Below are 25,264 nucleotides of genomic sequence, written 5' to 3' on the forward strand. Positions count from 1 at the left end.
TAGAGCTGGAATTAAGCGTTGCAAAACTCATTTCCATAATTTCACTCAGGTAGCTATGAATCAGCCATGAGCCATAGCACAGATGGCAGAGTCTCAGGCTATGATAAAACCTTAGCAGTTACATTCTCCCATCTGCCCCACCCTGATTAGTAGCAATTCTCGGATATATGGAAACTTACTAACATTTCATTGCGACCCCTCCCCCCACAAAGCTAAAGAGACTTTGGAGAAACCAGTCTGTTTAGATGAGGAATTAGTCATGCAAGCTGCAGTTGCAACATAGACATAACTATTCTAGGTGCTTCGAAATTTCAAACGCACAGCCCTTTCCACAGGTCCTGCAGGGCAATGCACTCTTGTTGCCACTGGCAGGAAAGATGAAAAGGATCTAGGCTGTGCCTTTCAGCCAGTTTTGCAATTTCTAAACCCTGCTGGATTCAGCTTCTTCTCTGCCCTTCCCCTGCCACCATCCCATCCCTTACACGTGGTATTCTCTCAGCTCACGTCTCAGGTTTTTGAGGCATCTGTAGTCTAGAGAAATTGTGCAATGAGTATCTAGCCACCGTGATGCTGACAGAAGAGGCTGGGTGTTATATGTTGTATCTGAACAGCCTCCAGCTCCAACCTCCATCTCCAACATACTCCCAGAAGCACCTCCGTGGGGCGGTTTAAGTGCTTCTGTGGCCACTCTGCTGCGGGAACATTCCTGAGCCAAAGGAGGCATTGCTATCTCCTTAATCGCTGTTACTCCTGTTTTAATGATGGTCAATTTACTTCCACTGGCAGTGAAGTTATGCCTGGGATGCTCAGCAGGCAAAACGCTCTGGTACCTGGCAGACGAACAAGGCTTCGTGTTTAGAGTAACGGAGTCTGGAAGGAGAGAATCTCGGGAAGAGGCGAGGCGGGGAGACGGGTCAGGGATGGGACGTCGGGCAGGTTTGACATTTGTGGACTGAAACGAAGGGCCACCCAATTCTATCTTATGGGCGCCGGTCATTTTATGCATTTTCTGAAAAATACATGGGCAGCAGAGAGCCACAGTGAATCTCACATAAAGGGGTCATTCTTTTCTTTTCTGTGACTGGGGCTTCCTTCTGCTTGTTCAAGCTGACTTGACCACCACTTTTATTTGAAACACATTTTGTTTTTCTTTTATGAACCTCTTTATTTACAAAGCTCTCATAGAGCCCTCAGTGAAATTGCTTTGTTTCTATCAGCCTTGTTGATCCCTTTCACTCTGCCTCTGCTGTTATTTTTGTATTTCACATAAGTCAGTGGTTGAAACCTCCAATGGCCCTCGGGGTGAGTTGAATGAAGCATTGCCCACATGACATGTCACTTGATGGGCTATGATGAAATAAATACCCGTCAAGCTTTGCAGGTGGATAACCGCTGCTGTTTCTTTGCAGGTACGGGTTCATAGAAGGGCACGTGGTGATCCCCCGGATCCACCCCAACTCCATCTGTGCTGCAAACAACACAGGAGTGTACATCCTCACCTCCAACACCTCCCAGTACGACACGTACTGCTTCAATGCTTCAGGTTGGTTCCCAGTGGATTGTCCTTGTGTTTGGGGTTGCTTTTGGCAGGCAAGCCCGTGGCCATGTGGCCAAGAGCTGTTCGATGTCGGCTTAAGTGGGGATTCGCGGAGCTTCCAGACGTTCAGCGAATGTCTACAGCAGAGACAAGATTCCTGTCTCCAGGGTGCTTACCTGCTAAGCTGGGGAGGCCAGCAGTAAACAAATAAATATTAAATACCTTATATGAAGTCAGAGACAAACAAGAGCTATAAAAAAAGAAAGCAGAGCAGGAAGCTTCAGAGTGCTAGGGTGGTTGTTTTTCTGAGAAGGTGGTCAGGAAAGAGCCTCTGAGGAGGCAAGTCTAGGGGAGCCTTGAGCAAAATGTAGGGGAAGCCATGAGCGGGGGGCGCAGCCAGCGCAAAGCCAGGCGTGGGGGAGCGTCTGGCCTGGCCCGGGAACAGCAGGGAGGTCAGGGTGAATAAAGCCCAGTGATCAGAGGAGAGAATGCCAGGTAATGAAGTCAGAGAGGTAAGCAGGTGCCAGCTCACATACGGCCTTGTGGGCTGTAGTTGAGAGTTTGGGTTTTACTCTCAGCATGATGGGAAGTCATTGCAGGGTTTTGGATAGGGGAGTGACATGAATTAATGATAGCATTGGGGTATAGGCCAAATGGCTTAGCTTAGAGGTATTTATTCTATGTTGGGGCTGGAGAGAAGATTGGGAGGATATACGGTAGGCCTTTGACCTTGTTGAGTGTCCCTACCCAACAATCGAGAGCCCAACAACTGGAGAATAAAGAAGCCAAGGTAAGATTTGCATGCTGGGCTGCTGGCCAGATCTCTTCCCTGTGTAAGGCACTGGCTTCCTACAACTGGCCTAGAAACACACGCTTCCAAGTCTAATTTAGGCCCCAGCAAAACTGAAGGATTCTGGGTATCATGAATCTTCAGGGTCGTTTGAGAAGGGTCAGACTCATACATGTCAATTTTTTGTATGTCAACAATCAAATGTCTTAATTCTCAAACTGAGCCTTCTGTCCCCCTAAAGGTTTGAGATTGTGTGAAGGGGAAGATAAAGCCACCAGGTAAACTTGACACTTCTACCTGGCAAGCCAGTTTTCGTGACAGACAGGAAGGGCATCCGTTCTGCCCGTAAACTAGCTGGAAAGTGACATCAGGCATTTTCTGGATGAGACAAACACAGGTGTTGTTATATGATGATGTAAGGCATTATTTTTATGAGACAAACAGGTTTTATATATGGTAGCAGAATAGAAAATCTGCATGGATTTTTAAGCTATAGTAGGAACATCAAAGAAATTGTGAGATCAGATCAGTAGCTTTAGGCTACGCCACCCATCTGTGGCTTAAGCAGCAGGGATCAGAGGGAGAATTCACAGGGGAAAACTAGAGTTTAGAAGAAAGAATTGATCAGAGCTGTTTGGAATGACCAAAAAGATATACAGGTCACTAGACCTATGGAGGGACACTCAAAATAAGGAGAAAACTGGAGTATTTACTCCTCCCTGTCATATGAACAAAGAACACAAATGGAGTTTGACCAAAAGGAGGAGAGTCCAGCTGAGGCTGCACGGTACATGGCCCATACCCAGGTCCCATACCCAGAATGTCCTTTCTAATGACATGATGATGAGAAAAACCCTATGCAGATAAATAGGAAATAGACACAGAGCCACATGTGGTCTGGCCAGCTTATCTTGGTGCCAGAGCTCACGGAAGAGTTGGGAAGACTGTGCTGTAGATGAAGGGGGTGGTTATATGGAAAAGAGCTAACACCAGACTGCACCCCCTTGAGTGTCTCTGGGTACTGCCAGCTGCCTCTCCTACCGAGTTGGGTCCAGTGAATGTATGCAATAAATGACGTTGTTGCATATCCACATTGCCTCGCCCGATTTACACATTGCTGTTACTTGCTGAAAAGAACCTTAATCCAAAAAGGTAGAAGCTTACCTTGTTTTATTGCCTAGAAGTGTAACCATCTAGGCAAGTTACCACTGAGACTTTTCTACCTGTCCTTATTTTTGCCCATGAGGTGGGCCTGTCTTCAGAGAAGGGAGAGAACAGTACTGTTCACTTTCCTCCTTTGGCGGTTGGGGGTGCTTTAGTGAAGTCCTGGGGGTGCATTGCATACCAACGTGGCTGTATTAAAGTAGGGAAGTTCCAAGTGCCATTTTTTTCTTTTCCAAATTTACTTAATATGGGTAGGCTGCTTTAGTAAGTTTTTCTTTTTTTTTTATTAAAAAAAATTTTTTTTAAATTTTTTGGTACATGCCCCTAGCGGAAACCGAACCCAGGACTCTCTGGTCCGCAGGCCGATGCTCTAACTGCTAAGCCATACACCGGCCAGGGCTTTTCTTTAAGTTTTAAAAAGGGTGTGGATTGATCAGCCATGGGCGCTCAGTACTGTGCTGGACAGAGTGGAATGAAAAAGAACTGGGGGCCACATTTCTTATCTTGGGAGTTCATCTTGTTGAAGCAATAAGACAAAAAGTGAAGATGCTTGAGAAGAACGTTTATCTAAGGATACATTCCTCTCATTAAACTGTCCTGGCGTGGAGTCAGATGATGGAAGTGTGAAGTAAGCGACTGATCTTGATAACCTGCTGCTCCATGCGAAGGTTCTCATTGGAATGATCCCCGCATCCAACTCAGCCTGAGAACAACCCGCAGATCCCAGTAGTGTGACTCCCCCCAGAAACTGGTTACAGGGACCAGAGCCAGCCCAATCTTAGCAGATAGCTTCTGTATGCTTACAATTTCAGCAATGTTTTTATAAAACACAGCTTGTGGTTTACAAATGAAAATAAGGCAGACCCTGAAAAGACTTGGTGATTTTTATTGCCTCATCTGTCAGCGATAAGGCCCAGCATGAGCCTGGTGACTTCTGTGTGAACGACACAGAGAACTAACTTAAATTTGTCTATTTTTTTAAGTTGGCTTTGAATAAAATGCCTCAATCTCTTTTGAAGGAGGAATTGAAGGAAGATTGCATTTTTATTTGTTTATTCATTCACTCTTTTATGGAACAAATACTTATTGGATGCCTAGAACGTATCAGACATTGAGGAAGGTATTTTTCACCGAGTGATGGGCGAGACTGAACAGTGAACATTCCCCTTGGCTTTTAGGTGCAGTGAGGCAAGGTTTTGAGACGTAGCCCACCAGGAAGCTCACCTTAGACTCTTTCTAAAACATCTTTAGGTTCAGAAAAACTGCACGGGCCTCCTTCTCCCAGCAACGCAGTGCTCATTAATCAGGATGCAAGGCTGTCTAATGAGGCCCTGCTATCTGACATGGGAGCGTGAATGTGTTAATTGCACATTTGGGTCACCGTCCAGCTCGGTATGCTTGCCAGATTCGATGTTCTTTACAAAAGTTCAGGTGAACTGGAGCATGAAGGGGGTCCATTTGAACAAATGCCCCAATTCGCTCAGTGTTTCTGACATCATCCCCCTATTACAGCTGAACTCCTGGACATTCCCAGTGCGCTCTACTGTCAGCTGCAGTTATGTTTGAATTGGGGGGGGGGGGGCTGTTCTTCCATTCCTGCCACTAAGAAGTCATAATCCAAGGCCTGTGTCTAGGTCTGTGCAATGTAACAATGTGACATGACAAGAAGCATGTCACAGGTCAGGCCAGTGTTTGGTGGTGTCCCCAAGGCAGACTGGGTGGATACTCTTCACAACCGCCCAGATTGGCTATTTGCCCTGATCTTTTTTTGGATTTTTTTTTCTTTATTGATTTTAGAGAGAGAGGAAGGGAGAGAGAGAGAGAGAGATGGGAACATTGATGAGAGAGAACATTGATTGGCCGCCTCCTGCAAGCCCCCCAGTGGAGATTTGACCCACAACCCAGGCATGTGCCCTGACCAGGAATCAAACTGGTGACCTCTTGATGCATGGGTCGATGCTCAACCACTGAGCCACACCAGCCGGGCTCACCCTGGTTTTTAAATGAAAGATTTACTAGGGAAATATTTTGAAAACTGTAAGTCTATAAGAAAGAAAGATCTCCTATCCTTTGAGATAGCATGGAAGGACCTGGAGAATATTATGCCAAGTGAAACAAGCCAAGCAGAGAAAGACAAATATCACGTGATCTCACTTATTTGTGGAATATAATGAACTAAACAAACTGCTGAACAAAATTAACCCAGAGACAAAGAGGTGGGGTACAGACTGACAAGCCTCAGAGGTGGGAGGATGGGGCGGGGGCAAGATAAACCACAGAACTTACATGCATGTATGCATGACCAATGGACATAGACAACAAAGCTGGGGATGGAGCAGGGGGGAAGGGGAGGAGGGTGTCAATGGGGAAAAATGAGAAACATCTGTAACAAAAACAAATAAATAAATAAATAAAAAACTGTAAAAATCTAAAGAAATATTAATTATAATTTGCCTCCATGACCTTGTGAATTCCTCAAAAGCAGGGACAAGAACATGTTTATTTATTTACTTATTTGCTTCTTTTCTATTATGTGATATCATATGTGTTGAGTAAATGCTTAAAACAGATACATGAACTGATATATCTGGAAGTTCCTTTAATTATTTCTTATGACATTGCTGTTCAGGGTTTATCTAAATGTTTTTTGACCTGTTTATATTTACAGTCAATTTTGGGAGTTAACATCTTAGATGTGTTTACTAGAATGGGCTTTTTTCCCTTTTTCATTCATTAAACAAACATTTATCTAGTACCTCTCTGTCCCCATCACATATAAATGTCCTGGCCAAAACAGATAAGGTTCCAACTCATCTTGTAAAGCTTAAACATTTCTGTGGAGGTGGGTGTGTAGCAGGCGGTAAGGGTTAGGAGATGTGCCATGAACAGCCATCAAGTAAAATGAACAAGATAATTTTAGATAGTGATAAGCCTGAGGAAGAAATGAGAGCAGATGATGGATGATGGTGATGGGTATGGGAGAGTCGTGAGGGGCTAGCTTACACTAAATGGTGGGGAATGGCCTTCCAAGGAGGCAGCTTTCTCTTGGAAGAGTCTCTTCTGAGAAACATTTTAATCAGCCTTTGCAAGAATGGTTTTTTCCTAAAACCTGCTTTTCTCTAGTTGAATGTATAAAGTTGCTATTTAGTTTCTCTCTGAGGCCAAAGCAATAGGCTTTATCTATGGGAAAAGATGGTACTAGGAACTGGGAAGCAGCCAAACCCTGTTTTGTTCAACTTGTGTTTTTGTCCAGTATTATGAGTATCCAGTAGTTTATGGCAGGAAACTTAAAATACTTGTGATAATAGTCTTCTTTGTGATAGCAATCTGCCTGCCTGCCTTCATCCATCCTTCTGTCTGTCCGTCCGTCCATCCATCCATCCATCCATCCATCCCTTTCTTCCAAGCAACTCTAACATGTGCTTCATGAGAGAAGGACCATGTCTATCTTTGTAATTGCTGTATCCCCAGTCTTCCACAATGCCTGATAAAGAACATATATATTTGTTAACTAATGAATTTTGGGGGGTTGGAAGAAGAACAAGTGAGCTTCCAAAAAAAAAAAAATGTATGAAGCTAAATAAAAATGGAAAATGTATCACAAAAGCCAGAAAAGATCTCAGGAGACTTAACAAAGTTTCAGAAAAAGAAAATTATTTGGGATAAGTTATAATAAAACTCTGTCCTAATTAAGTAATAGAAATGGTAATCGACTTTGCTCATATTTTGTAGAGTTCTCATGCCTTTTTTCTTTCCTACCTCATAGCACCACCTGGAGAAGATTGTACATCGGTCACAGACCTGCCTAACTCCTTTGATGGACCAATTTCCATAAGTATGTATCTCTTCTAACCTTGATTCAGTTTCTCTGTTCTTGGGAAAGGGATCAGGGGCATTTTCAATGTTTTATATTTGACTAGTCATTTCCCTAAGGCTAGGCACATAGGCTATAGTTCAATGGTCCTTCCTCTTTTTCTGCGATGGCTTCAAACTGTTATCTGGTTTCCCCAATGCACTGTTCCTCAAACTTCAGTCATTGGAAAACCACTCTCACTTTTTTTGGCACTTCTACGTACAGAGCACTATTATTGATATTTTTCATTTAATCTGCCCGTTCTTTTCTACTTGGAATACATTTTTTTAAAAACTGCAAATGAAAAGCCAATATCCCTGGTCATAATTAGAAGGTAACCTTAAAAGTAAATTTAAGCCCTGGCCGGTTTGGCTCAGCGTTTGGAGCGTCGGCCTGCGGTACAGAGAGACCTGGGTTCGGTTCCCGCTAAGGGCACGTACCTCGGTTGCAGTTTGTCCCCGGCCCTTGGTTGGTCGTGCGGGTGGCAGCCACTCGATGTGTCCCTTCACATTGATGTTTCTCTCTCTCTCTCTTCCTCTCTCTCCCTCCTGCTCTATCTGCACAAAAAATGGAAAAATGTCCTCGGGTGAGGATAAAAAAAAAAAAAAAGAAAGTAAATTTAAATGTGGGGAAGATTAAATAACGTTCTTAAATTCTAGCTGCTGAAGGCTCTGAGCTGTGTTCTCTCTCATAGAGGGGGATTATTAAGTGGTAGGGGAGGCATTCTGGCCCCCAAGATTTTGTGTTTGATTTAACTGGAGTACTGAAAGATAATTATAGAAGGTATAAACCTCTTGATACGTTATTCAACATTATTTACACCATGGCCACCTAAAATGATCCCCTGAAGTAGGCATCTGGCATCCCCGACACCAGAATATCTCAACCAAAACTTGCAAATAGGTCTACTTTTTAACTCTGATCTTATTGCCTCTGAACCTCATTTCTTCCCGAAGTATCAGTGTTGAGGAGGCCTGATGTCTGCCTGCAAAGAGCCAGCCCCCTCAGTGCGCACAGGCAGAGTCGTGACGATGGCAGGGGGACGAGCATCTTCCTGGACCATACAAACCCCTCACTGTCATGTAGGGAATTGTCCCGGGCCTGAGCCTTGTGAAAGGAGGCAGAGGCCTACAGTGTGAGACGTGATGTCTCAGGCATGCTGTGAAATCCTCGTTCCTCACTACCTGGATGAACTTAGAGGAACAACTTCCTCTTTCTGAGCCTCCGTTTTCTCATCTGGGTAATGGAACAACATATGAGATGAGAATTAAGAAAGATAGTATGTCTACTGCATGCCTGGCCCATAGTAGATGCTCAATAAATGTACCACTTCCTTGGTCCCCACAGATGTTCTTAGAAGTCCAGACCTGTACGACTTTAGTCGTATTTTTCTTATCCGATCCTCATCTACAGAGATTATCAGGGTGATTGAAACTTTAGAATGTTTTGTTGTTGTTTTTTTAATCCTCACCCAAGGATATTTTTCCATTGACTTTTAGACAGAGTGGAAGGGAGGGAGGGGGAGAGCAAGACAGAGAGAGAAACATTGATATGAGAGAGACATATCAACTGATTGCTTCCCACACAACCCTGACCAGGGTGGGGAATCGAACCTGCAACCCAGGTGCTTGTTCTTGACCAGGAATTGGACCTGTGACTGTTCTGGTCCACAGGCAGATGCTCCTACTGCTAAGCCAAACTGGCCCGGGCAGAAACTTTAGAATGTTTTAAAATTTATATTTTATGAATAGTTCCACTTGGGCAAGCTAGAGAGGTAGACAAAAGAAATCTTTAATCCTACCAATGCAATACAGCAGAAAATAATTTCAGATAAATGTACATTTGGGCAGTGAGTGACCCAGACTTAAAGGTGGCAACCTTCAAGGGAGAAACAATGAATGAATTCATCCCCGCTTTTTCTCCTCTTGTCCATTATAGTCATTTTCTTGTTTACACCAAAGATTTTGATCTTAATATACATCCGTGCTTCTTAATTTCAAGGCTGAATTTCACAGAGATGGCAAAGGCTTTGTCAAAATTCAGGCATGCTAATTTCTTAGCCAGGAGTAGGGGTTCACTCAAACTGACAAAATCTGGCCCTCAGAAAGAAAATCTAATTCTTCGTGGGTTTGCAAGTATATATTCCTTGCTGACGAAAACAGCCTCTCTGTCTCCTGCTTCATATCCTCTCTGGAAATAGGTGGAATGAACAGTACAAAGTTTACATATTCCTGAGAAGGGAAAGAAGGGACCGGGTGGGAGATTTATTGTTTATTGAGCACCAACTATACTTTGAATACTGTGCTAAGCACTTTATATACAATATCACATGGTGCTCATAAAGGAAGGTAGTATTATCTCTATTTTGCAAATGACAAAGCAGAAGCTCAGAGAGTTTCCTACCTTGTCTGGAGCCACACAACTGGAATTCAAAGACAGGGACTCCCAAACATGCCCTCTTCCCCACTTCCTGTTTCCAAGGTGCATGTGTGGGCAGGGGAGGGTACACTCCTAGTGCTTTAGCCTCGTATCCCCCCACCGGATAGGTCGTGAGGTGTTGCTTTCCTTAATAAAAGAGAAAAGTAGCTTTACAGTCACCATCTTGTATGACCGTTCACAGTCTTCTCTACACTCAGAAAGTATCAGCTGTCAGGTCTGAAAGCGCCTTCTCTCTCTCCCAGCCATTGTGAACCGTGATGGGACCCGCTACACCAAGCAAGGCGAATACAGAACTAACCCTGACGACATCAACGCCAGCAACACCACCGATGAAGATGTCAGCAGTGGATTTTCCAGCGAAAGAAGCACTTCAGGAAGTTACAGCATCTTCCCCTCTCACCTTCCAACTATGCACCCGACCCTAAACCAAGACAGTTCGCGCGTGTCCTACCACCCGGAGCACCCTGCCACCAGTAAGGAGAATGAATCACTGTGCTTTCCAATAGCGATTCATTTGCAAAAACATCTCTATCCTTCCTGAGTGATACGCACTCATATGTAGCTCGTTTCCTGTCTCTAGCAGTGGGTGACGTCATTTGGGGAGGTGGGCTGTGGTGGTTGTCAGTGCCCTGTATGCACTGACTGTACTGCCAACGTTTTTTGTTCATTCATTTGTTTTTTACCTGCAACTCTGTTTTTCTTACCTTGGGGTAAGAAGTACCATATCGAAACTTTTTTAGAACTTCCCTTATTCTCTTGTCCCAGGGATATGGTGCCATTTCAAGCCCAATTTAGAGGCTGTTCTCATTTTTGCAGGTTTCCTTCTGGTTCTTATCTCCTTCTGGATAAAACTGTTTTCTTAAGTTGGGATCCCAGCAGATGTATACCAGTTCATCGGCTCCTTTATGTTTCACTTAACTTTGTAATTTTCCATTTCAGCCTGATTTATACTCTTGTTATTGATTGTATAATATTCAGTCATATTCATCAGCCATGATTTCTGAACAATTCCTTTGTTTTTGGTCTAGGGAAACATAGTTGAAGGAGTTATCTGTTCAAATGAAATCTTGAAGAGTTGTATTCCAGCCTGGAGCGGAAGGCTGCTGGCACTTGCTGGGGTTGTGTGGGTCATTCATCACCTTGGGCCTGCGAGGGCGGAAACACGTAGACGATGCCTTTGAGTTCCCTGGGTTTGGGCTCCTGGTGCTTTGCTTGCACTGGGAGGTGTTTACATTTCTCTCTCGTCTCCTCCTTTGCTTCCCTCTTTGCTTTTCCCCATGGTTTGTTTAAAAACATGTTTCCAGGCTGGCTGTGTTCCTTCTGCAGAGGATTATTCAAACTCAAATAGGGTATCTGCCTCCTGAGCCACTTTCCTAGGTTGGATTTGCTCTTTCCCTGGCTCCGGCTCTTAGGGTGGAACTCTGGTCTCCAGAGTGCGGCAGAGACTCACTGGTTTGTGACTGCTCAAGACGGGGACCTTTCTACCCCTCGTCACCTCGAAGCCAGGAAAACGCCAGAGCGCGATGGTTTCACGCAAGGTTGCTTGCTCAGCCGTGCTTTACTTTTCTGTCAGCAGCTTGCTGAGTGAGTGGTACACAGAGGTTTGGGGTTCTGGTCATCCTCTGCAAATTCTTTGAAACATTTCCAAAAGCAGGCGCTTTCAAGTTGCCCCCGTTCCTGGAGCATCGGCTTGCTGTTTGTAACCCCAGGACAGTCTTTCTTCAGAGAAGCTGCTGCAAACCAAGCTGGTGATGCCGCTGGCTACTCGTTGTGCCCTGACCTCCCTGACCTTTCAAAGTATCCGTGCTGCCCTGGCCGGTGTGGCTCAGCGGTTAGAGCGTCGGCCTGGGGACCAAAGAGTCGCGGGTTCGATTCTAGTCAAGGGCACATACCTCGGTTGCGGTTCATCTCCGGCCCTAGTCGGGTCGTGGGGGAGGCAGCCACTCGATGTGTCTCTCTCACATCATTGTTTTTCTCTCTCTCCCATCCCTCACTCCCTCCCTCCCACTCTATCTGAACATAAACGGAAAAATAGCCTCTCGTGAGGATTAAAAAATAAAAAGGAAAAATAAATAAATAAATAAAAGAAGCTGTGCTGCAGGTCCTTATCATCATGACACTATTTTGTCAGATGCTGGCAGGCAACAATGACTGGTCTCAGCCAGAGGCAGATCAGGTATGCCCTAAAATACCATTTCTCACCCAAAAAGAAAATCCGGACAAAATGTATCTTGTGGGAACTAGATGATGTTAACATTCTAGCTGCTAATAGCCTAAATAAAATAGTGGGCACAATTTATAAACATTCATAGCACATCTTTTAAGGACTATACTTTTCCTGACTATTAGTCAGCAAACAGATTTTGAAGACCTGCTATGTACCTGGCCTATTCTAATGCTTAGCATCCAGCAGTCAACACCATGAGAGCAGGTTACAGAAGAGAAGGAAGACTTAGGAAGCTAGTCATTCATTCAACCAGTATTTGAGGTCTTCTCTGTGCCAGATACTGCTCTGGTTACTGAGGACCCAGAGTTGGACCTACTTTCATGGAGCCTGTTCCGACATCAAGGAAGAAGTGTGCTTTGAGATTTCTCTGAAACCCAGTTCAGGATCTGGGTTAAGAAAAGAATGGTGCCTTCCTCTTTCCAGAGTACTTTGCTAAGGTTCTCTTAGTAGTTCAGGAAGAATGAGACTCATTTGTCCACCAGAGTGAGTCCAGGGCTAACCCCAGAGTTATGGAAGTGCTGTGGGGTCCAGTTAGGCCAATGGTGGCTCTAAATAAAGCAATGTATGCAAAGAAGAGTGTCAAAGAACACAGTCAGGTGGAAACTGGAAAGTAGCATATGGCATACTAGAAAAAGTAAGCCCTGACAAGGGCCTGAATAGACGATACTTTCTAAGCCCGGTGAGGAGATCTCAAAATCTCATGCCTGTTGGACTGAGAGCTGGAACTTAGTGCGAGGGAGTGATTTCAGATCCTCCTCGATGCGTGCAGGAGGGCAGAGGTCAAGAGGAGGGCTGGCTGAGCACCTAGAATCGCTCTTCGGCTTGGCTGGCGCGTTCCTTCCTTAAGGTTCTTGGTGGGTGGCAATAAGGAAAGCCAATAAGAACAACCATCTGGGTAGGTTTTGATTTCCAGCCGACTTTTTATTACAAGTGTTATTTTTGGAAGAGCCCTCCTGAAGGCATGTCAAAGAGAGTCCAACTTCTTTTTCATGGGTGATCTGGAATTCTTTGGAATCCAGAGACCTATACTAATTCAGGAAACAGACTCCTTCCTGAGAGCACTCTATTTCCTTGTCTTTTGGGTGTCAAAGAAATATATATATATGTAAAGTATATATATAATTTACAAATATATATGTATGTGTGTGTATATATATATATATATATATATATATATATATATTTTGGTTTGGTGTGGCTTACTTGGGTGGGGAAAATTGGAAACTCTGTTGGCTAAGGAATAGCTTTTGCTTCCCCCCACCTATCTCTTATAACTCCTTTTAGGAAGATAGAAATAATGCCAATTTCTTTATTGCTCCTGTATGTTTCCTTCCTGTTGGTCTCTTCCTGGTGCACTATAGGGTGAGGGTAGCATGAGTTATGCGTGTTTACTAAGTTCATGAGGAGACAATGGGATGTCTGTGAATTTTCCAGGGAATTCTTGGATTGATCTCGGGCTTCACTGGTGACATTGGCTCCAGTCTCTCTACTCTTTCTTCTGAGCAAGTGTGTTCTTTGTAGCATAGTCTATATTGTGCAGGTGGTTGACATTGGGTGTAGAGAGTCCAAGTTTTTAACCTGGAGTTTATGGACTTCCAGTAGGTCCAGTGGCAGGCCATAAGGTATACAAGACCACCTGAAATCATATGCAGAATTTTGAGAATGTGTACGTGTAGGATCACTTTTTTGAGGAAAAAACGTCATCACTTTTATCAGATTTTCCAGAGGGCTGTGTGACTCAAAATGGTTCTTTAAAATCACTAGTGGTTTAGATGTTTATCGTGGTGATCTCTGCCTTCTTCTTCTACAGGGAAACCTTTGGGCTCAGTCCAACCTGGGAGCCAAATGAGAAATGTCAAATTGTAACATATTACCAGTTATCCTTCCTCTAACTTGAACGAAGTCTAGAATTTCTCTGTTGAGAAGGTTTTGTTTCCTTTCTGGAAACATATTCTTGACAGAATTAAAAGTGACAGAAAGTGATGGACGGATGCTTGAGATCTGATTTCAGCACATTGAACACACAGCCTTTGCAAAGTTCCTGCTTGACCTATATAAAGTGTAAAGCTTGACTTGCGGTTAAGGAGTGTCAGTGGGGCTTTCAAATGCCAGGTGTCATCACAAGCTGCCTGGGTAAAATGATAGACCAAAAGATACAGACAAGCACCTCTGAAGACACTCCAAAAATAAATAAATAAATAAATAAATAAATAAATAAATAAATAAATAAATAAATAAAAGCAACGTGATGAAACTCTGCATTGAAGACCTTCAGTTCACGGCTGAGTCACCCAATCAAGTAAATACACAATCTCTTTCCATCATAGATTATTAAGTTGCTTCTTGATTTTGCTCTGGGCCTGTATTCGGGGCATTTGAAGAATGGGTAGCACTGAATGAACACCCATAGAGAATTTGCATTTCTAACATTATCCTAAGATTCCAGGAGACTTTGGAGAGGGGGAAGATAAAACCAGGCTTCGATCCTTCTTTTCTAATCTTCATTCTGTAGTAGATACAGACATCATGTACAGACAGACGAATAATAAGGGCTTTGTAGAAAGATCTCACTAAATGACATTTTCATAATTGATTCAGTTACTTCAACTGTGCACTCAAACAACCACGCATCAGCTCAGGAGCCCATTAACTGGATATGGTCCTGGTTTGATCATTCACAGCCTAAGACTCAGGATCGAACAACAGCAACGGCAGGTAAATTGTTATGTCTTCTGCTTATTTGTTGTCCTAAATGCCAAGTCTTAGAGTGTTGAGGAAAAGGACATCTGTTATCATTTTCTACTGATGCTCCATCACGATTGTTCACGAAGGCAGGGTCTGGCACCATCTCGTTTATCAGAGAGGCCTATGGATCTGGATACTCCGAAGGGCCCGACTTGTTTTTCTGTCGGCAACATGCCAAGTAATCAGAATTACTTTTCCTTTGGGGGCTTCCATTAGCAGACTCCTTCAGGACAAGTACTCTAGAAAACAGTCTGGTAGAAAAGGCACACTCCTACTCTGCTAATTATCACGGTCAATAATAACTGAGAGAAATATTGATTTGCAGATGGAAAGTGTAGGCCCTGGACACTTGTCTGGATATCTAAAACCTCCGCTGCAAAGAGTAGGAAGTGGCCTGTTGCTTCACATCAGAATCTAAGCCTCTGTCAAGCTCCCTGGATGGTTGACTGCAAAGTATTTTGACCTGAGAGCTTTTGTGGGAAAAGATTCAAAGTCTATTGTAATGGGAGATTAGAAGCATATCTTCATTTATTGACTTTTGTTGATGAAGGATATAGTCATATTTTTAAATAATTGGTATTTTTTCTATAGAAGGAGAGTAATAAAAATGGTCTTTTACATTTGCTTAGATTGTAAGACATTGAATAAACTATATTCTTTTTTTTTAATCCTCACCTGAGGATATTTTTCCATTTACTTTCAGATAGAATGGGAGGAAGGAAGAGAGAGTGAGAAACATTGACGTGAGCGAGACACATCAATTGAATGGACTGCAACCCAGGTACATGCCCTTGGCTGAAATTGAACCCGTGACTCTTTAGTCCACAGGCCAATGCTCTAACCACTGAGATAAACCTGCCAAAGCTAAACTATATTCTTTATATTCAATGGTTGGAGCCTCAGCTCTCACACTGAAGGGTCTCAGGTTTGATTCCTGGTCAAGAGCGTGTACCTGGGTTGTAGATTTGATCCCTGATCCTGGTCGGGCGCATGTGGGTGGCAACCAATTGATGTGTCTCTCTCACATCAATGTTTCTCTCTCTCTCTTTCTCCACCCCCATTCCTCCCTCCCTTCCACTCTCTCTAGAAATCAATGGAAAAAATATCCTCAGGTGAGGATTAATAAAACAAGAGAGAGAGAAATAAGCTGGAGGGAGGGAGGAATGAAGAGAGGGAGATAGACACCGCAGAATAAAGAATATGCTTTTTGAATGTGTTCAGTGTTTTTCTTTATAGGACAAACATTGTGAAGGAAATGGTCTTATCAATGTTTCACCTTGGATCATTTCTGGGCTTTCTTGGTAGCTGACAAAAGGAATCTGATTCACCTTACTTTTGTATTTGAGAATTTAATAATGGTTTCTCTGCTTAAACTTTTGTCAGTTTTTTATCTATTATCTAATATTCTTCTGATGCACAGCATTGTTACAGAAATGGCAGCTTTTAACAGTATTCAAATTAGGACTCTTGCTTCTGGTCTTATTAGTGAGATCATTGGGTCACTTGATCTCTGTCTTTCCTGATTGATTTTCCTCTTTTCAAAAGCTGGAACTCAAAATGTCCTGCTCTGTTTTGCAAAATATAGTGTTGATATAAAATGTAACCATGGGCAAGGTTGCTAGAGGATTTGGACTCTAAATAGAGAAAAACAGAAGGACATTTTTTCCATTTTTCACTTCATGTGTCATCCTTCTGTGTGTTTGGGATTGCTGGGATTATGTGTCTGGAATTGCTCACAGAAATATCATATCCTAAATTCTTGAAGAATGATATTGGTTGGCCAAGATAGAATGTATAGAAGATGAAGGCCTAAGACTCTGAAGAACTGGATTTTAGAATTATAGACTCTCAGATTTGGAGAAGATCTGAAATGGTCTATTTCAATCAACACGGCTAATCATTTAATTTCTTACACAACTAAGTGATCTTCCTGATGGTAGGGCATATAATACTTCATGAAGAAGCTCATTGTTGGATAGTTCAGATTATTAACTTTTTAAATTCAACAATTGGAAGAACAGAGCTTCTCACCATAGATCCCAATTTAGCCTTTTGGGAGCACAAAAATTTAATTCCTCTTTTATATGATAGCCTTTTAACATTCAAAGACAGCTGTTATGCCTCTCTTGAGACCTCTCTGTTGTTTAGTCCTCTGACTTCAGACAGGTCAAGCTCTGTGCAGCACAATTTTTTCATCTTTGGGATGAGCAGCATATAAATCAGATATTAAGGTCTGTACATCTCTGACATTTTACGAATTCCAATTTGGGCCTCTGAAAAAAATGGAACTTCTATACCTTTTCTCTTTCTTTCTTCCATCTATATCAAGTATAGATAACTCTCTTGAGTAGTAAAAGAGCAAAAGCATATACAATGTTATTTCTTAGGAACTGATAATTCACTTTTCAACAATCCATTCAATTATGGTTACAACAGCTTTGATGAGCACTAATGGGACAACTCCCAAAACCAACCAAGAGGCAAGAAGCTCAGGATTGGTTTTCATGGTTCTTTCGACCATCAGAGTCCAAGAACCAGCTCCACACAACAACAGTAATGGCTGGTAATGTGTTATTATGATCTCATTTCATATGTGTTCTTGACAGCCTTCAATAATTCTTCTTGACCTTGGGGATACTGTAAAAGTCTAAAGTCCATTCTGGTTTCACAAATGTTTTTGGTGACTTTAGAAAGATCATGAGCTCTGAGATTTATACATTTGATTTTATAGCACTATTAAAGCAGATTTCTTCTTTCTACTCTGTAGAATTAATGTAGCCCAGGAGGAGGCTAATAAGGGGACTATGAAAAGGATTGGGTCTTTCTTCATGACAGAACTAAGTTTTGACTCTGAAAGGTATTCTAAAATGACCAAGGTCATTTGAAAATTTTGACGTTTCAGGAGAAAATACTAGAGCTGCCCTGGCCGGTTTGGCTCAGTGGTTAGAGCGTCGGCCTTTGATCCTGAGAGACCCGGGTTCGGTTCCCACTAAGGGCGCATACTTCAGTTGCAGTTTGTCCCCGGCCCTGGTTGGTCGTGCGGGTGGCAGCCACTCGATGTGTCCCTTTCACATCGATGTTTCCCTCTCTCTCTCTTCCTCTCTCTCCCTCCCACTCTGTCTGTACAAAAAATGGAAAAATGTCCTCGGATGAGGATAAAAAAAAAAAAAAGAAAATACTAGAGCTAAAAAAAAAAAATACAGAAAATCTCAATCAGTGGAACTATTCTTGGGGTAGATACTAACAATACAAAAAAGATAAATGTTTGTTCCAAAAGATAGCATGAATCTGATTCAAAATGTAGGAAACCCTTTGCGGTAAAGAGATGTCTTTTGCAGTAACCATGGAGAAGAGGGGAAGGGTTTCCTTCTTTCTTGTGATCGCTTCCAAAAGGAGAAGAGTGAGGACTTCTCCAACTCTTGGCTACAGTCCACTTTAGTCAACCAGAAAGGTTGAATAATAATTGCCCGGAATGACTTGTCTGTTGGTTGACTAACATTTTTTTTTTTTCTGCATGCTGAAGTATTGTTGGGAAGTGTAGCGTAATGTTTGCATTTACAGTACAGTGATTTGATGTTAGAGAAGATCAAAACTAGCAAATTGTGAATACAACTATGGGATTGTAGAAATGAATCGCATGTGTTTAGATTTTTTTTTTTTTAAGGTAGCTTGACAAAGCAAACAGGCATGTGTGAAACCTTTCCATTCTATTCTGGATGTCCTAGTTTAAATGACATATGCTTAGTTAGTTAATATGTGTTTCTAAAAGTGCGGGGGGTGTTTATTGGTCTTTTGTTTCTTTTATATCTTTGGTTGGGTTGGGTCTATATTTATTCTGTAACTTTTTAAAGAGAATGTTCAGTTCTAAAGATTATAGCCAATTGATTTTAGATCTGTAGTTTAGCTTCAGAGACCAAGATATGAGAATTTGGGAGTATACACATCGCGTGTTTCACTTTCTTCTTATAATCTTGGTAATTCCATCATACACTCTGTACCTGATTTTCTCCCTTTGTCAAATGGGCTACTTGACACCCAGCTCAGCTACTAATACAAGTCACCACAACAGGTACGGATTCAAATATCATCTCAGCAGGCTGGGAGCCAACTGAAGAAAAAGAAGATGAAAGAGACAAACACCCCAGTCATTCTGGATCAGGCATTGATGATGAAGAAGATTTTATCTCCAGCACCAGTAAGAATAATCAATTACGGTAGAACCATTTATGCAAGGCTTATCAATTAATCCAAGTGATGCTCAATAGTATTTCTCTTGGGAAATAGTGAATATGAACAATAAACATAAGCCTATGACCACACCTTAGTTATACCTTGATGAAATTTTAAAGGAAGAAATGGGTTTGTTTTTTAATGGAAGCCAACATGTATTTGGAGAAGAAATGGGAAAAACATATTTGATAACATTCTTAATGCCTCATGTTCTTCCTATTTTTTTATGTGGTCTGCTGCTACAGAGTCTCTGAACTATTTGTCAGAAAATGGCAATGTAACATATTACAACAAATACTCACTGTGTAGTTACTGTGCTAGGTGCTGGGATCACAAAGATGAAAAAAGCCAGAGCTCTTGTCTCAAGGAACTCATGGTTTATTGAAGCAAAGGACTTGAGAATGTGATTGGGCAGATATTAATTAGAAGTTGTGGATGATCCTAAATTGAAGACTTAGATAGCCCTAGAAAGGTTTTAACAAAGGGAACCAGAACTCAAGAACTGTCTTAGTTAATCAAAACCTGGTGAAGGTCAAGGGAAAGAATTCCAGAGTTTTAACAAATAAATCGAGCACCAATCTAACAGAAAGAAAGACAAATGCCAACTGAGCTTTAACAAAACAGTGCCAATTATAAAAAACAAATAGTGAAACACTGCTTAATAGTACCCAAATTTGTGACAATTATAATACTTTTTGAGAACAAAGATGGAAATTGAACTGAAAAATATCCTTTTAAAAATGCAACGATTGGTCTAATATTCATACCTGTAATGATCCAAGATATTGCTGAACAGAGATAAGAATTCTGAACTCGATTCCATAAACTCTCTGCTTTCCCTTCTGGGGTGCTACATGAGCTCTCTTGGGTCACTGAAGTTCTGCCCATCCTAATCTGAGAGTATCATCCCCGAATGGACAGACCCAGGGAAGGAGGGATCAAAAAATAGCTTAGGCCTTGAGAGCATGTAAGTATATGGCATCGATAGAACAAAAACTTGAGATGAACTAGATGCATTATGTCCAAGCTGTTAAGTGGTATACTTAGCTTGGACACCTCTGCAGAGCTTAATCTGTGGGACAAGGACACTCTTTTTTAGTAACTTCAGAAAGAGAACCAACTAACCAAAAATACTGGAGCTTTTTTATTATACTGTCTCCTGGGTTTAGGGTGTGGCCCCATCTTCCACTCTTGGGTGGAAAGCCAAACAGAGCAACCTGAAAATAAATTGTATGCTCACACTTCAGGAGAAAACTTCTCTTGGTATTTTTCATCTTTGTGGCATATTTTCCAGTTTCAGTTCACTTTTCTGCTGGGCACTTGGGCACATAATTCAACAGGATGCCCTCTTCCTTCTGTAGGGGTATGAAAACTGCCACTTATTTTGTGCTTATTGTGAATGTGGTGAATGATTCTAAACCTGATATTTTAAATTTGTGATGTAGAGATGATAGTAGTATAGTTCTTAAAAGAGTTTTGTATTATTTGGGTATCAAGATAAAGTTTGAGAGAATTTGGATGGATTTGCAAATAACCTTTTCACAAAAGACATTGACTCTGATTTTGTCATGATGCTTGTGTCGGGTGCGTCTCCTATTCCAGCCCTAACATTCTGGGTGACGGTATCGGGTCACTGGTGGATGTATGCTTCTTCTTTCGTCTTTTTTCGAGGAGGTGCTATGATGGTGGTGGTTGGTTCCTTATGGTGTTTTTCTACTGAATGTATGCATCTTGTGTTTTTTTTCCACCGGCTATGAATGGCTTTGCTTGTAAAATCCTTTGTATTTCATGGGCATACCATAGGTGTTTGATAAATATCCAAAATTGTATAGCTAAATCATATGGTTGTTATAGGTATATATTCTTTTTAAGAATCACCTATAGGAAAGCTCTGGATGCCCAGAGTATTTCTTTCCCCACCAAAAGTACTAACAAAATAAAGTGATCATCATGGTATAATGTCCAGGTACCTACCTCCTCATCCTGAGGATCTACATGTAGTACACTTGCCAGTGATACAAATTCCTTGGGCTTTCAAGTGCAAAGGGACGTTATCAACTGCATGGATGGGCAAAGCTCCGCTATGTTTGGTTATCCTCGGTGGAGGGTTGGTGTTTTCAAAGCTGTTCTTCCTCCTGCTGCATCTTCTTTGGCTGCTTTCTCCAGAAGATCTCATGTTCTGACCCCAACATATTCAATGACAGAATGCAAAGGACACTGAGATGCTTAGCAATATGGCTGAATCAAGCTGAAGGCACTTTCTGCTTTTCTTCCATTTCCACTCAGCCATCTATACAACCTGGTATAGATGATTCACTGTGTAGGCTGAAGAAGGGGGAAAAGTGAAAAACAGGTGGTGACGGCTCAAGAAATACCATTTTCCTAATAACTTCAATCATCATTATCACAGTTTCAACCACACCGACACAGAACCGGGATTGGAACCAACGGAGCCCAGGATTTTTTAATCCAGAAGTATTGCTTCAGACAACCACAAGGATGACTGGTAATGGGATATGCATTCTCTTTTTTTAGGATTTTTATTTTTTATTTATTTATTTTTTTAGAGAGAGAGAATCATCGATGTGAGAGAGATACATCAATTGGCTGCCTCCTGCATGCCCCCTACTGGGGATCAAGCCCACAACCCGGCATGAGTCCTGACCAGGAATCAAACTGGGACCTCTCAGTCCACGGGATGATGCTCAATTCACTGAGCCACACAGGCTGAACCGAGATATGCATTCTTAATTAAAAATTTTTTTCCTCAAAGTCTATGATGCTGCAAAGGTCAATTGACAGGACACGGTGGGAAATTTAGTTAGTATCTCATCACAGACTCTTAGAGAACTTTCATGATGATATTCAGTTCAACTAAGGGGTCATTTATCAATCATACCATCTGGGCACAGATATTTTATGTTGCTCCGTTATAAAAATGAATACATTAAAATGGTTTATGGTGCCGCCCTTGAGAAAGTAGTTATAGTGGAATGACAGGTCATCATTAAGACATTCTGTGCCCATTGGTATTTTTCTTGGGAGATGTTAGTGAAGTCACTCAAAAGTATTGAGAGTAGACGCTAAGGCATTGAACTGTTACATACCAGGCACTTTAGTGGAAGAACAGAACCATCCAGGGTTGGTTTATAAAAAGTCACAGTGTATATAAACATCATCACAACAGATGTGGGCAGAAGCGACACCAGTGATTATGGCGAAAACTGGACCCAGGAACCGCAGCCTCCTGTCAGTCACCATGAGTACCACGATGAAGTGGAGACCCAGCATTCCACAAGCACAAGTAAGAAGCATGGCGGTCAGCAGTTCTGGGTTAGGTGAGCTAGTGAAGTCATTCCAAAGAATAGGGAAGACTATTTTTAGACATGGCCACATCTTCTGTTTCCAGCGTAAATTTTTTTTTTATCCCCAGAGCATGAAAAGCTTCCCAATCTACAAACGAGTTTTAGAAATTGGAAGAAAAATGCCAACTTGCCAGGTTACCCAAAAGGCCAAAATACTTAAAAAGTGAAATTTTAAAAAGATCTGAGATATGGTCTTTGTGTGAAAGATTCCTAGAGGTTCCAGTCGGGTGCCTTTTGTGTGTTTATGAAAAAGGTATAATGAAGAGTGTGTTCTGTGGGTGCTTAGTAGTGGCATCTGGGAAGAAAGCTTGAGTGATGCAGTGATCTTTGGAACCCTTATTTTCTGTGAAGATTGTTGATGAATCCAGTTTCTTTTTCACATTCTGTTCTTCACTGCCTTGTAGAAAGGCATCCCTTGTAGCCTTTGGAGGAGTCAGTAGCTCAGATGGTCTATATTTGAAACCTGTGGCTGCTCTTTGAATCCTACGGCTGTTTTTTGCTACTGTTATTTCTGCTTATGTGCAAACATCTCAGGTTCTCTAAAACACTCCCAAGTCTCACTACTAGATGATAGGGATAGGATAAAAAAAAGTAGGAAGTATATACTCTTCTTTTGTCTGTTTCTTGGAAAGATGCCTATCATGTTTGGAATTAAAGAAGCTTTAATTTAGGATAAGAGCCTGTAGCATTTTTAAAACTATGGCTCAACCACCATTCTCATAGCCTTGGGTATTCCTAAAACAAAAATGTAAGAAACATCCACTTAGAATCCAAAGGGAAAAGCCAAAGAGGCTTGGGAATCCACGGTTTCAAGGATGTCTTCAGACAAAAGAAACATTTCAGACATCAACTAAGACATAGGTTAATAAGTCCTGGATAGTGTACTGAATACATCCAACATGCCTACATATCTACTTACCCTGATAGATTCTCTACATGCATGAGAATTATGGGCTGAGTTGAGAACAGACTTTTCTGATAGAAGAAGGAAATAAGAAGCAGAAGTCTCTTCAGAATGGGATTCTGAACCAGTCCTCTTTGGGACCCAACATTATATTTTAGAAACAATTTAAGACAGTTTGTACTTAAAAAGCAGAAAGCTACTTAGGAGACTTGGGATTCATGAGCCTATTGTCAAAAGGTGGAGGTGGCGGCATCTTTACTGAAGGGTAGTTGAAAAATCAGACATAAAAGAACCTACCAGAGGGAAAGCAGCACCAGCCTCAGCAATTCTCTTATCAGCATTTGCAAAACATAAAGAGATTCTGGTTGATGACCTCTGGGCTTTATCAAAGGAATGTTACAACACAATAGACATGTCAAAGAAGTATGTTGCTGTCTCACAGGACTAAGGAAAGGCGCTGGGGAAAATTGATGAAGCCCTTGAATGTCATATAGAAATGACACTCTTTTTGATGCTAGTATAAAACTCAAAATGTCATAATGTTATTGGAAAATTATGCAAAAAATCCAAACATTTAATTTATTCTTGTTCTAAGGATTTGCACGTAGTTAAATAAATGTAAAAAAGCTTATTTAATAAGAGCTTTACACCTTCTAGAAGAGAGTCAACCTTCGTATTTTACAATGGAAATCCTACTTTGCTAACTCATGTTGAAAACAGCAGTGGCGGGGGGGGGCATTACTAAGTATTTAAAGGATCACTGTGTTTATAAAGATAATGATAGAAGAACTATAGAGTAGCGTGTGTGTGTATGCATTTTTTTTTCTTTTTAAAGAAACTTAGAATAGGCCGTTTATGTTTGCCTTAATTTTTCCTTTTTGTAATTGCACTCAGGTTTTTCTAACTTCATTACTTGTCAGGAGGCAGTGATTTAATCAGTGGGATGTAAAACAAGATTTTGAGGGTTTTTCCCTCCCATCTGATAACAAGTTAGCCACAGGAGTGTTTTGACCAATGTTAAGGTAGAATGAGTACAATAAGTTTTATTTTTTAAACGCTTTTGCTTCTATAAAATCACACATATTTTCTACAATAATAAAATCCAACCAGTTTTACAAGTTGCAAAGTATACTTTGACTGGACGAGTTTATAAGCTCTCTTTCTCTTGAGAACTAAATGTTTACTCTTTGTTGCCCTAGATGAAAATGTCACTGGCTTTCTAATTTTTCCCAGTAGAACAAAACCCTGACGCAGTTTTGTTCTATTCACATTTGCCATTTTAAAAACTGGACAGTTATAGCACTGAGTGGTTAAAATTGGAAGCCTGTCACACATTCTTATTGTTTATATAATGCCAATTGGTGAGAATAATTTTCTTTCATTTAATTCATTTTGTTAAAAAGTAAATTTGGCAATTTTAGATGCCACATAGGCATAACCTCGTAATATTCCAGCGGCGGAGCACCCCAGTCATTCCCAGCATCCTCCGTGCTAGGCACATCCGCTGCAGGTGCATTTCCAGGGTTTATGATGATGGGTCACGTCACCACCGTTTCAGAAGGCCTTCCACTGGGCTATCTTGTCATCTACTGTTATATAACACACATCTTCCCCCCAAATCACTGGAGCAAAAAGGTTAATTCTTTGAGCAATTCTCTCAGACAAGATCTATGAAGCCACAGACTGTAGTAAAAGAAGAATAACACTGGGAATTCATCGACCGTGGTGTAGTTCTGACTGTGCCACTCTGTCTATAGGACTTTGAGCAAATCAAAACTTCTCTGGGCCCTGGTTTTCCCACCTGAAAAATGAAAGGACTGGGCTAGTTGAGTTCTAATATTCCCTTCAGAAGATCCGTGGTCTTTCTCTCGCCTTGCTGCTCTCCTTTTCTACCTTCTCTCCCGTGTGTATAGGACCTTAAAATAGAAAGATAGGTGCTGGTGAGGAAATCAAACACTAATGGCTCGCGATTGAAATTCTTCTCTGGCCACCCCTAGTAGTGCAGCAGAA

The 25,264-nt window shown here is 41.6% G+C and overlaps 1 protein-coding gene across 21 annotated transcripts in view; it reads left to right on the forward strand.

The window, feature by feature from the left end:
• CD44 (CD44 molecule (Indian blood group)) overlaps positions 1-25,264 on the forward strand; it is an 88,123-nt gene that overhangs the window by 38,516 nt on the left and 24,343 nt on the right. For 12 of the 21 annotated variants that reach the window (XR_004959196.1, XM_036257712.1, XM_036257714.1 and 9 more), the window contains exons 3-8: positions 1,410-1,543; positions 7,258-7,326; positions 10,026-10,256; positions 18,825-18,950; positions 21,396-21,491; positions 22,173-22,289. Coding sequence is in view for 20 of the 21 variants with exons in the window: in XM_036257712.1 (XP_036113605.1) it covers positions 1,410-1,543; positions 7,258-7,326; positions 10,026-10,256; positions 18,825-18,950; positions 21,396-21,491; positions 22,173-22,289 (773 nt within the window). In the remaining variant the exon portion in view is untranslated. The remainder of the gene's footprint in view (positions 1-1,409; positions 1,544-7,257; positions 7,327-10,025; positions 10,257-18,824; positions 18,951-21,395; positions 21,492-22,172; positions 22,290-25,264) is intronic. The other 9 variants (XM_036257716.1, XM_036257722.1, XM_036257726.1 and 6 more) reach the window with 3 other exon arrangements.

The sequence above is a fragment of the Molossus molossus genome, unplaced genomic scaffold (genome assembly GCF_014108415.1).
Source record: "Molossus molossus isolate mMolMol1 unplaced genomic scaffold, mMolMol1.p scaffold_m16_p_13, whole genome shotgun sequence".
Classification (NCBI taxonomy): Eukaryota; Metazoa; Chordata; class Mammalia; order Chiroptera; family Molossidae; genus Molossus; species Molossus molossus.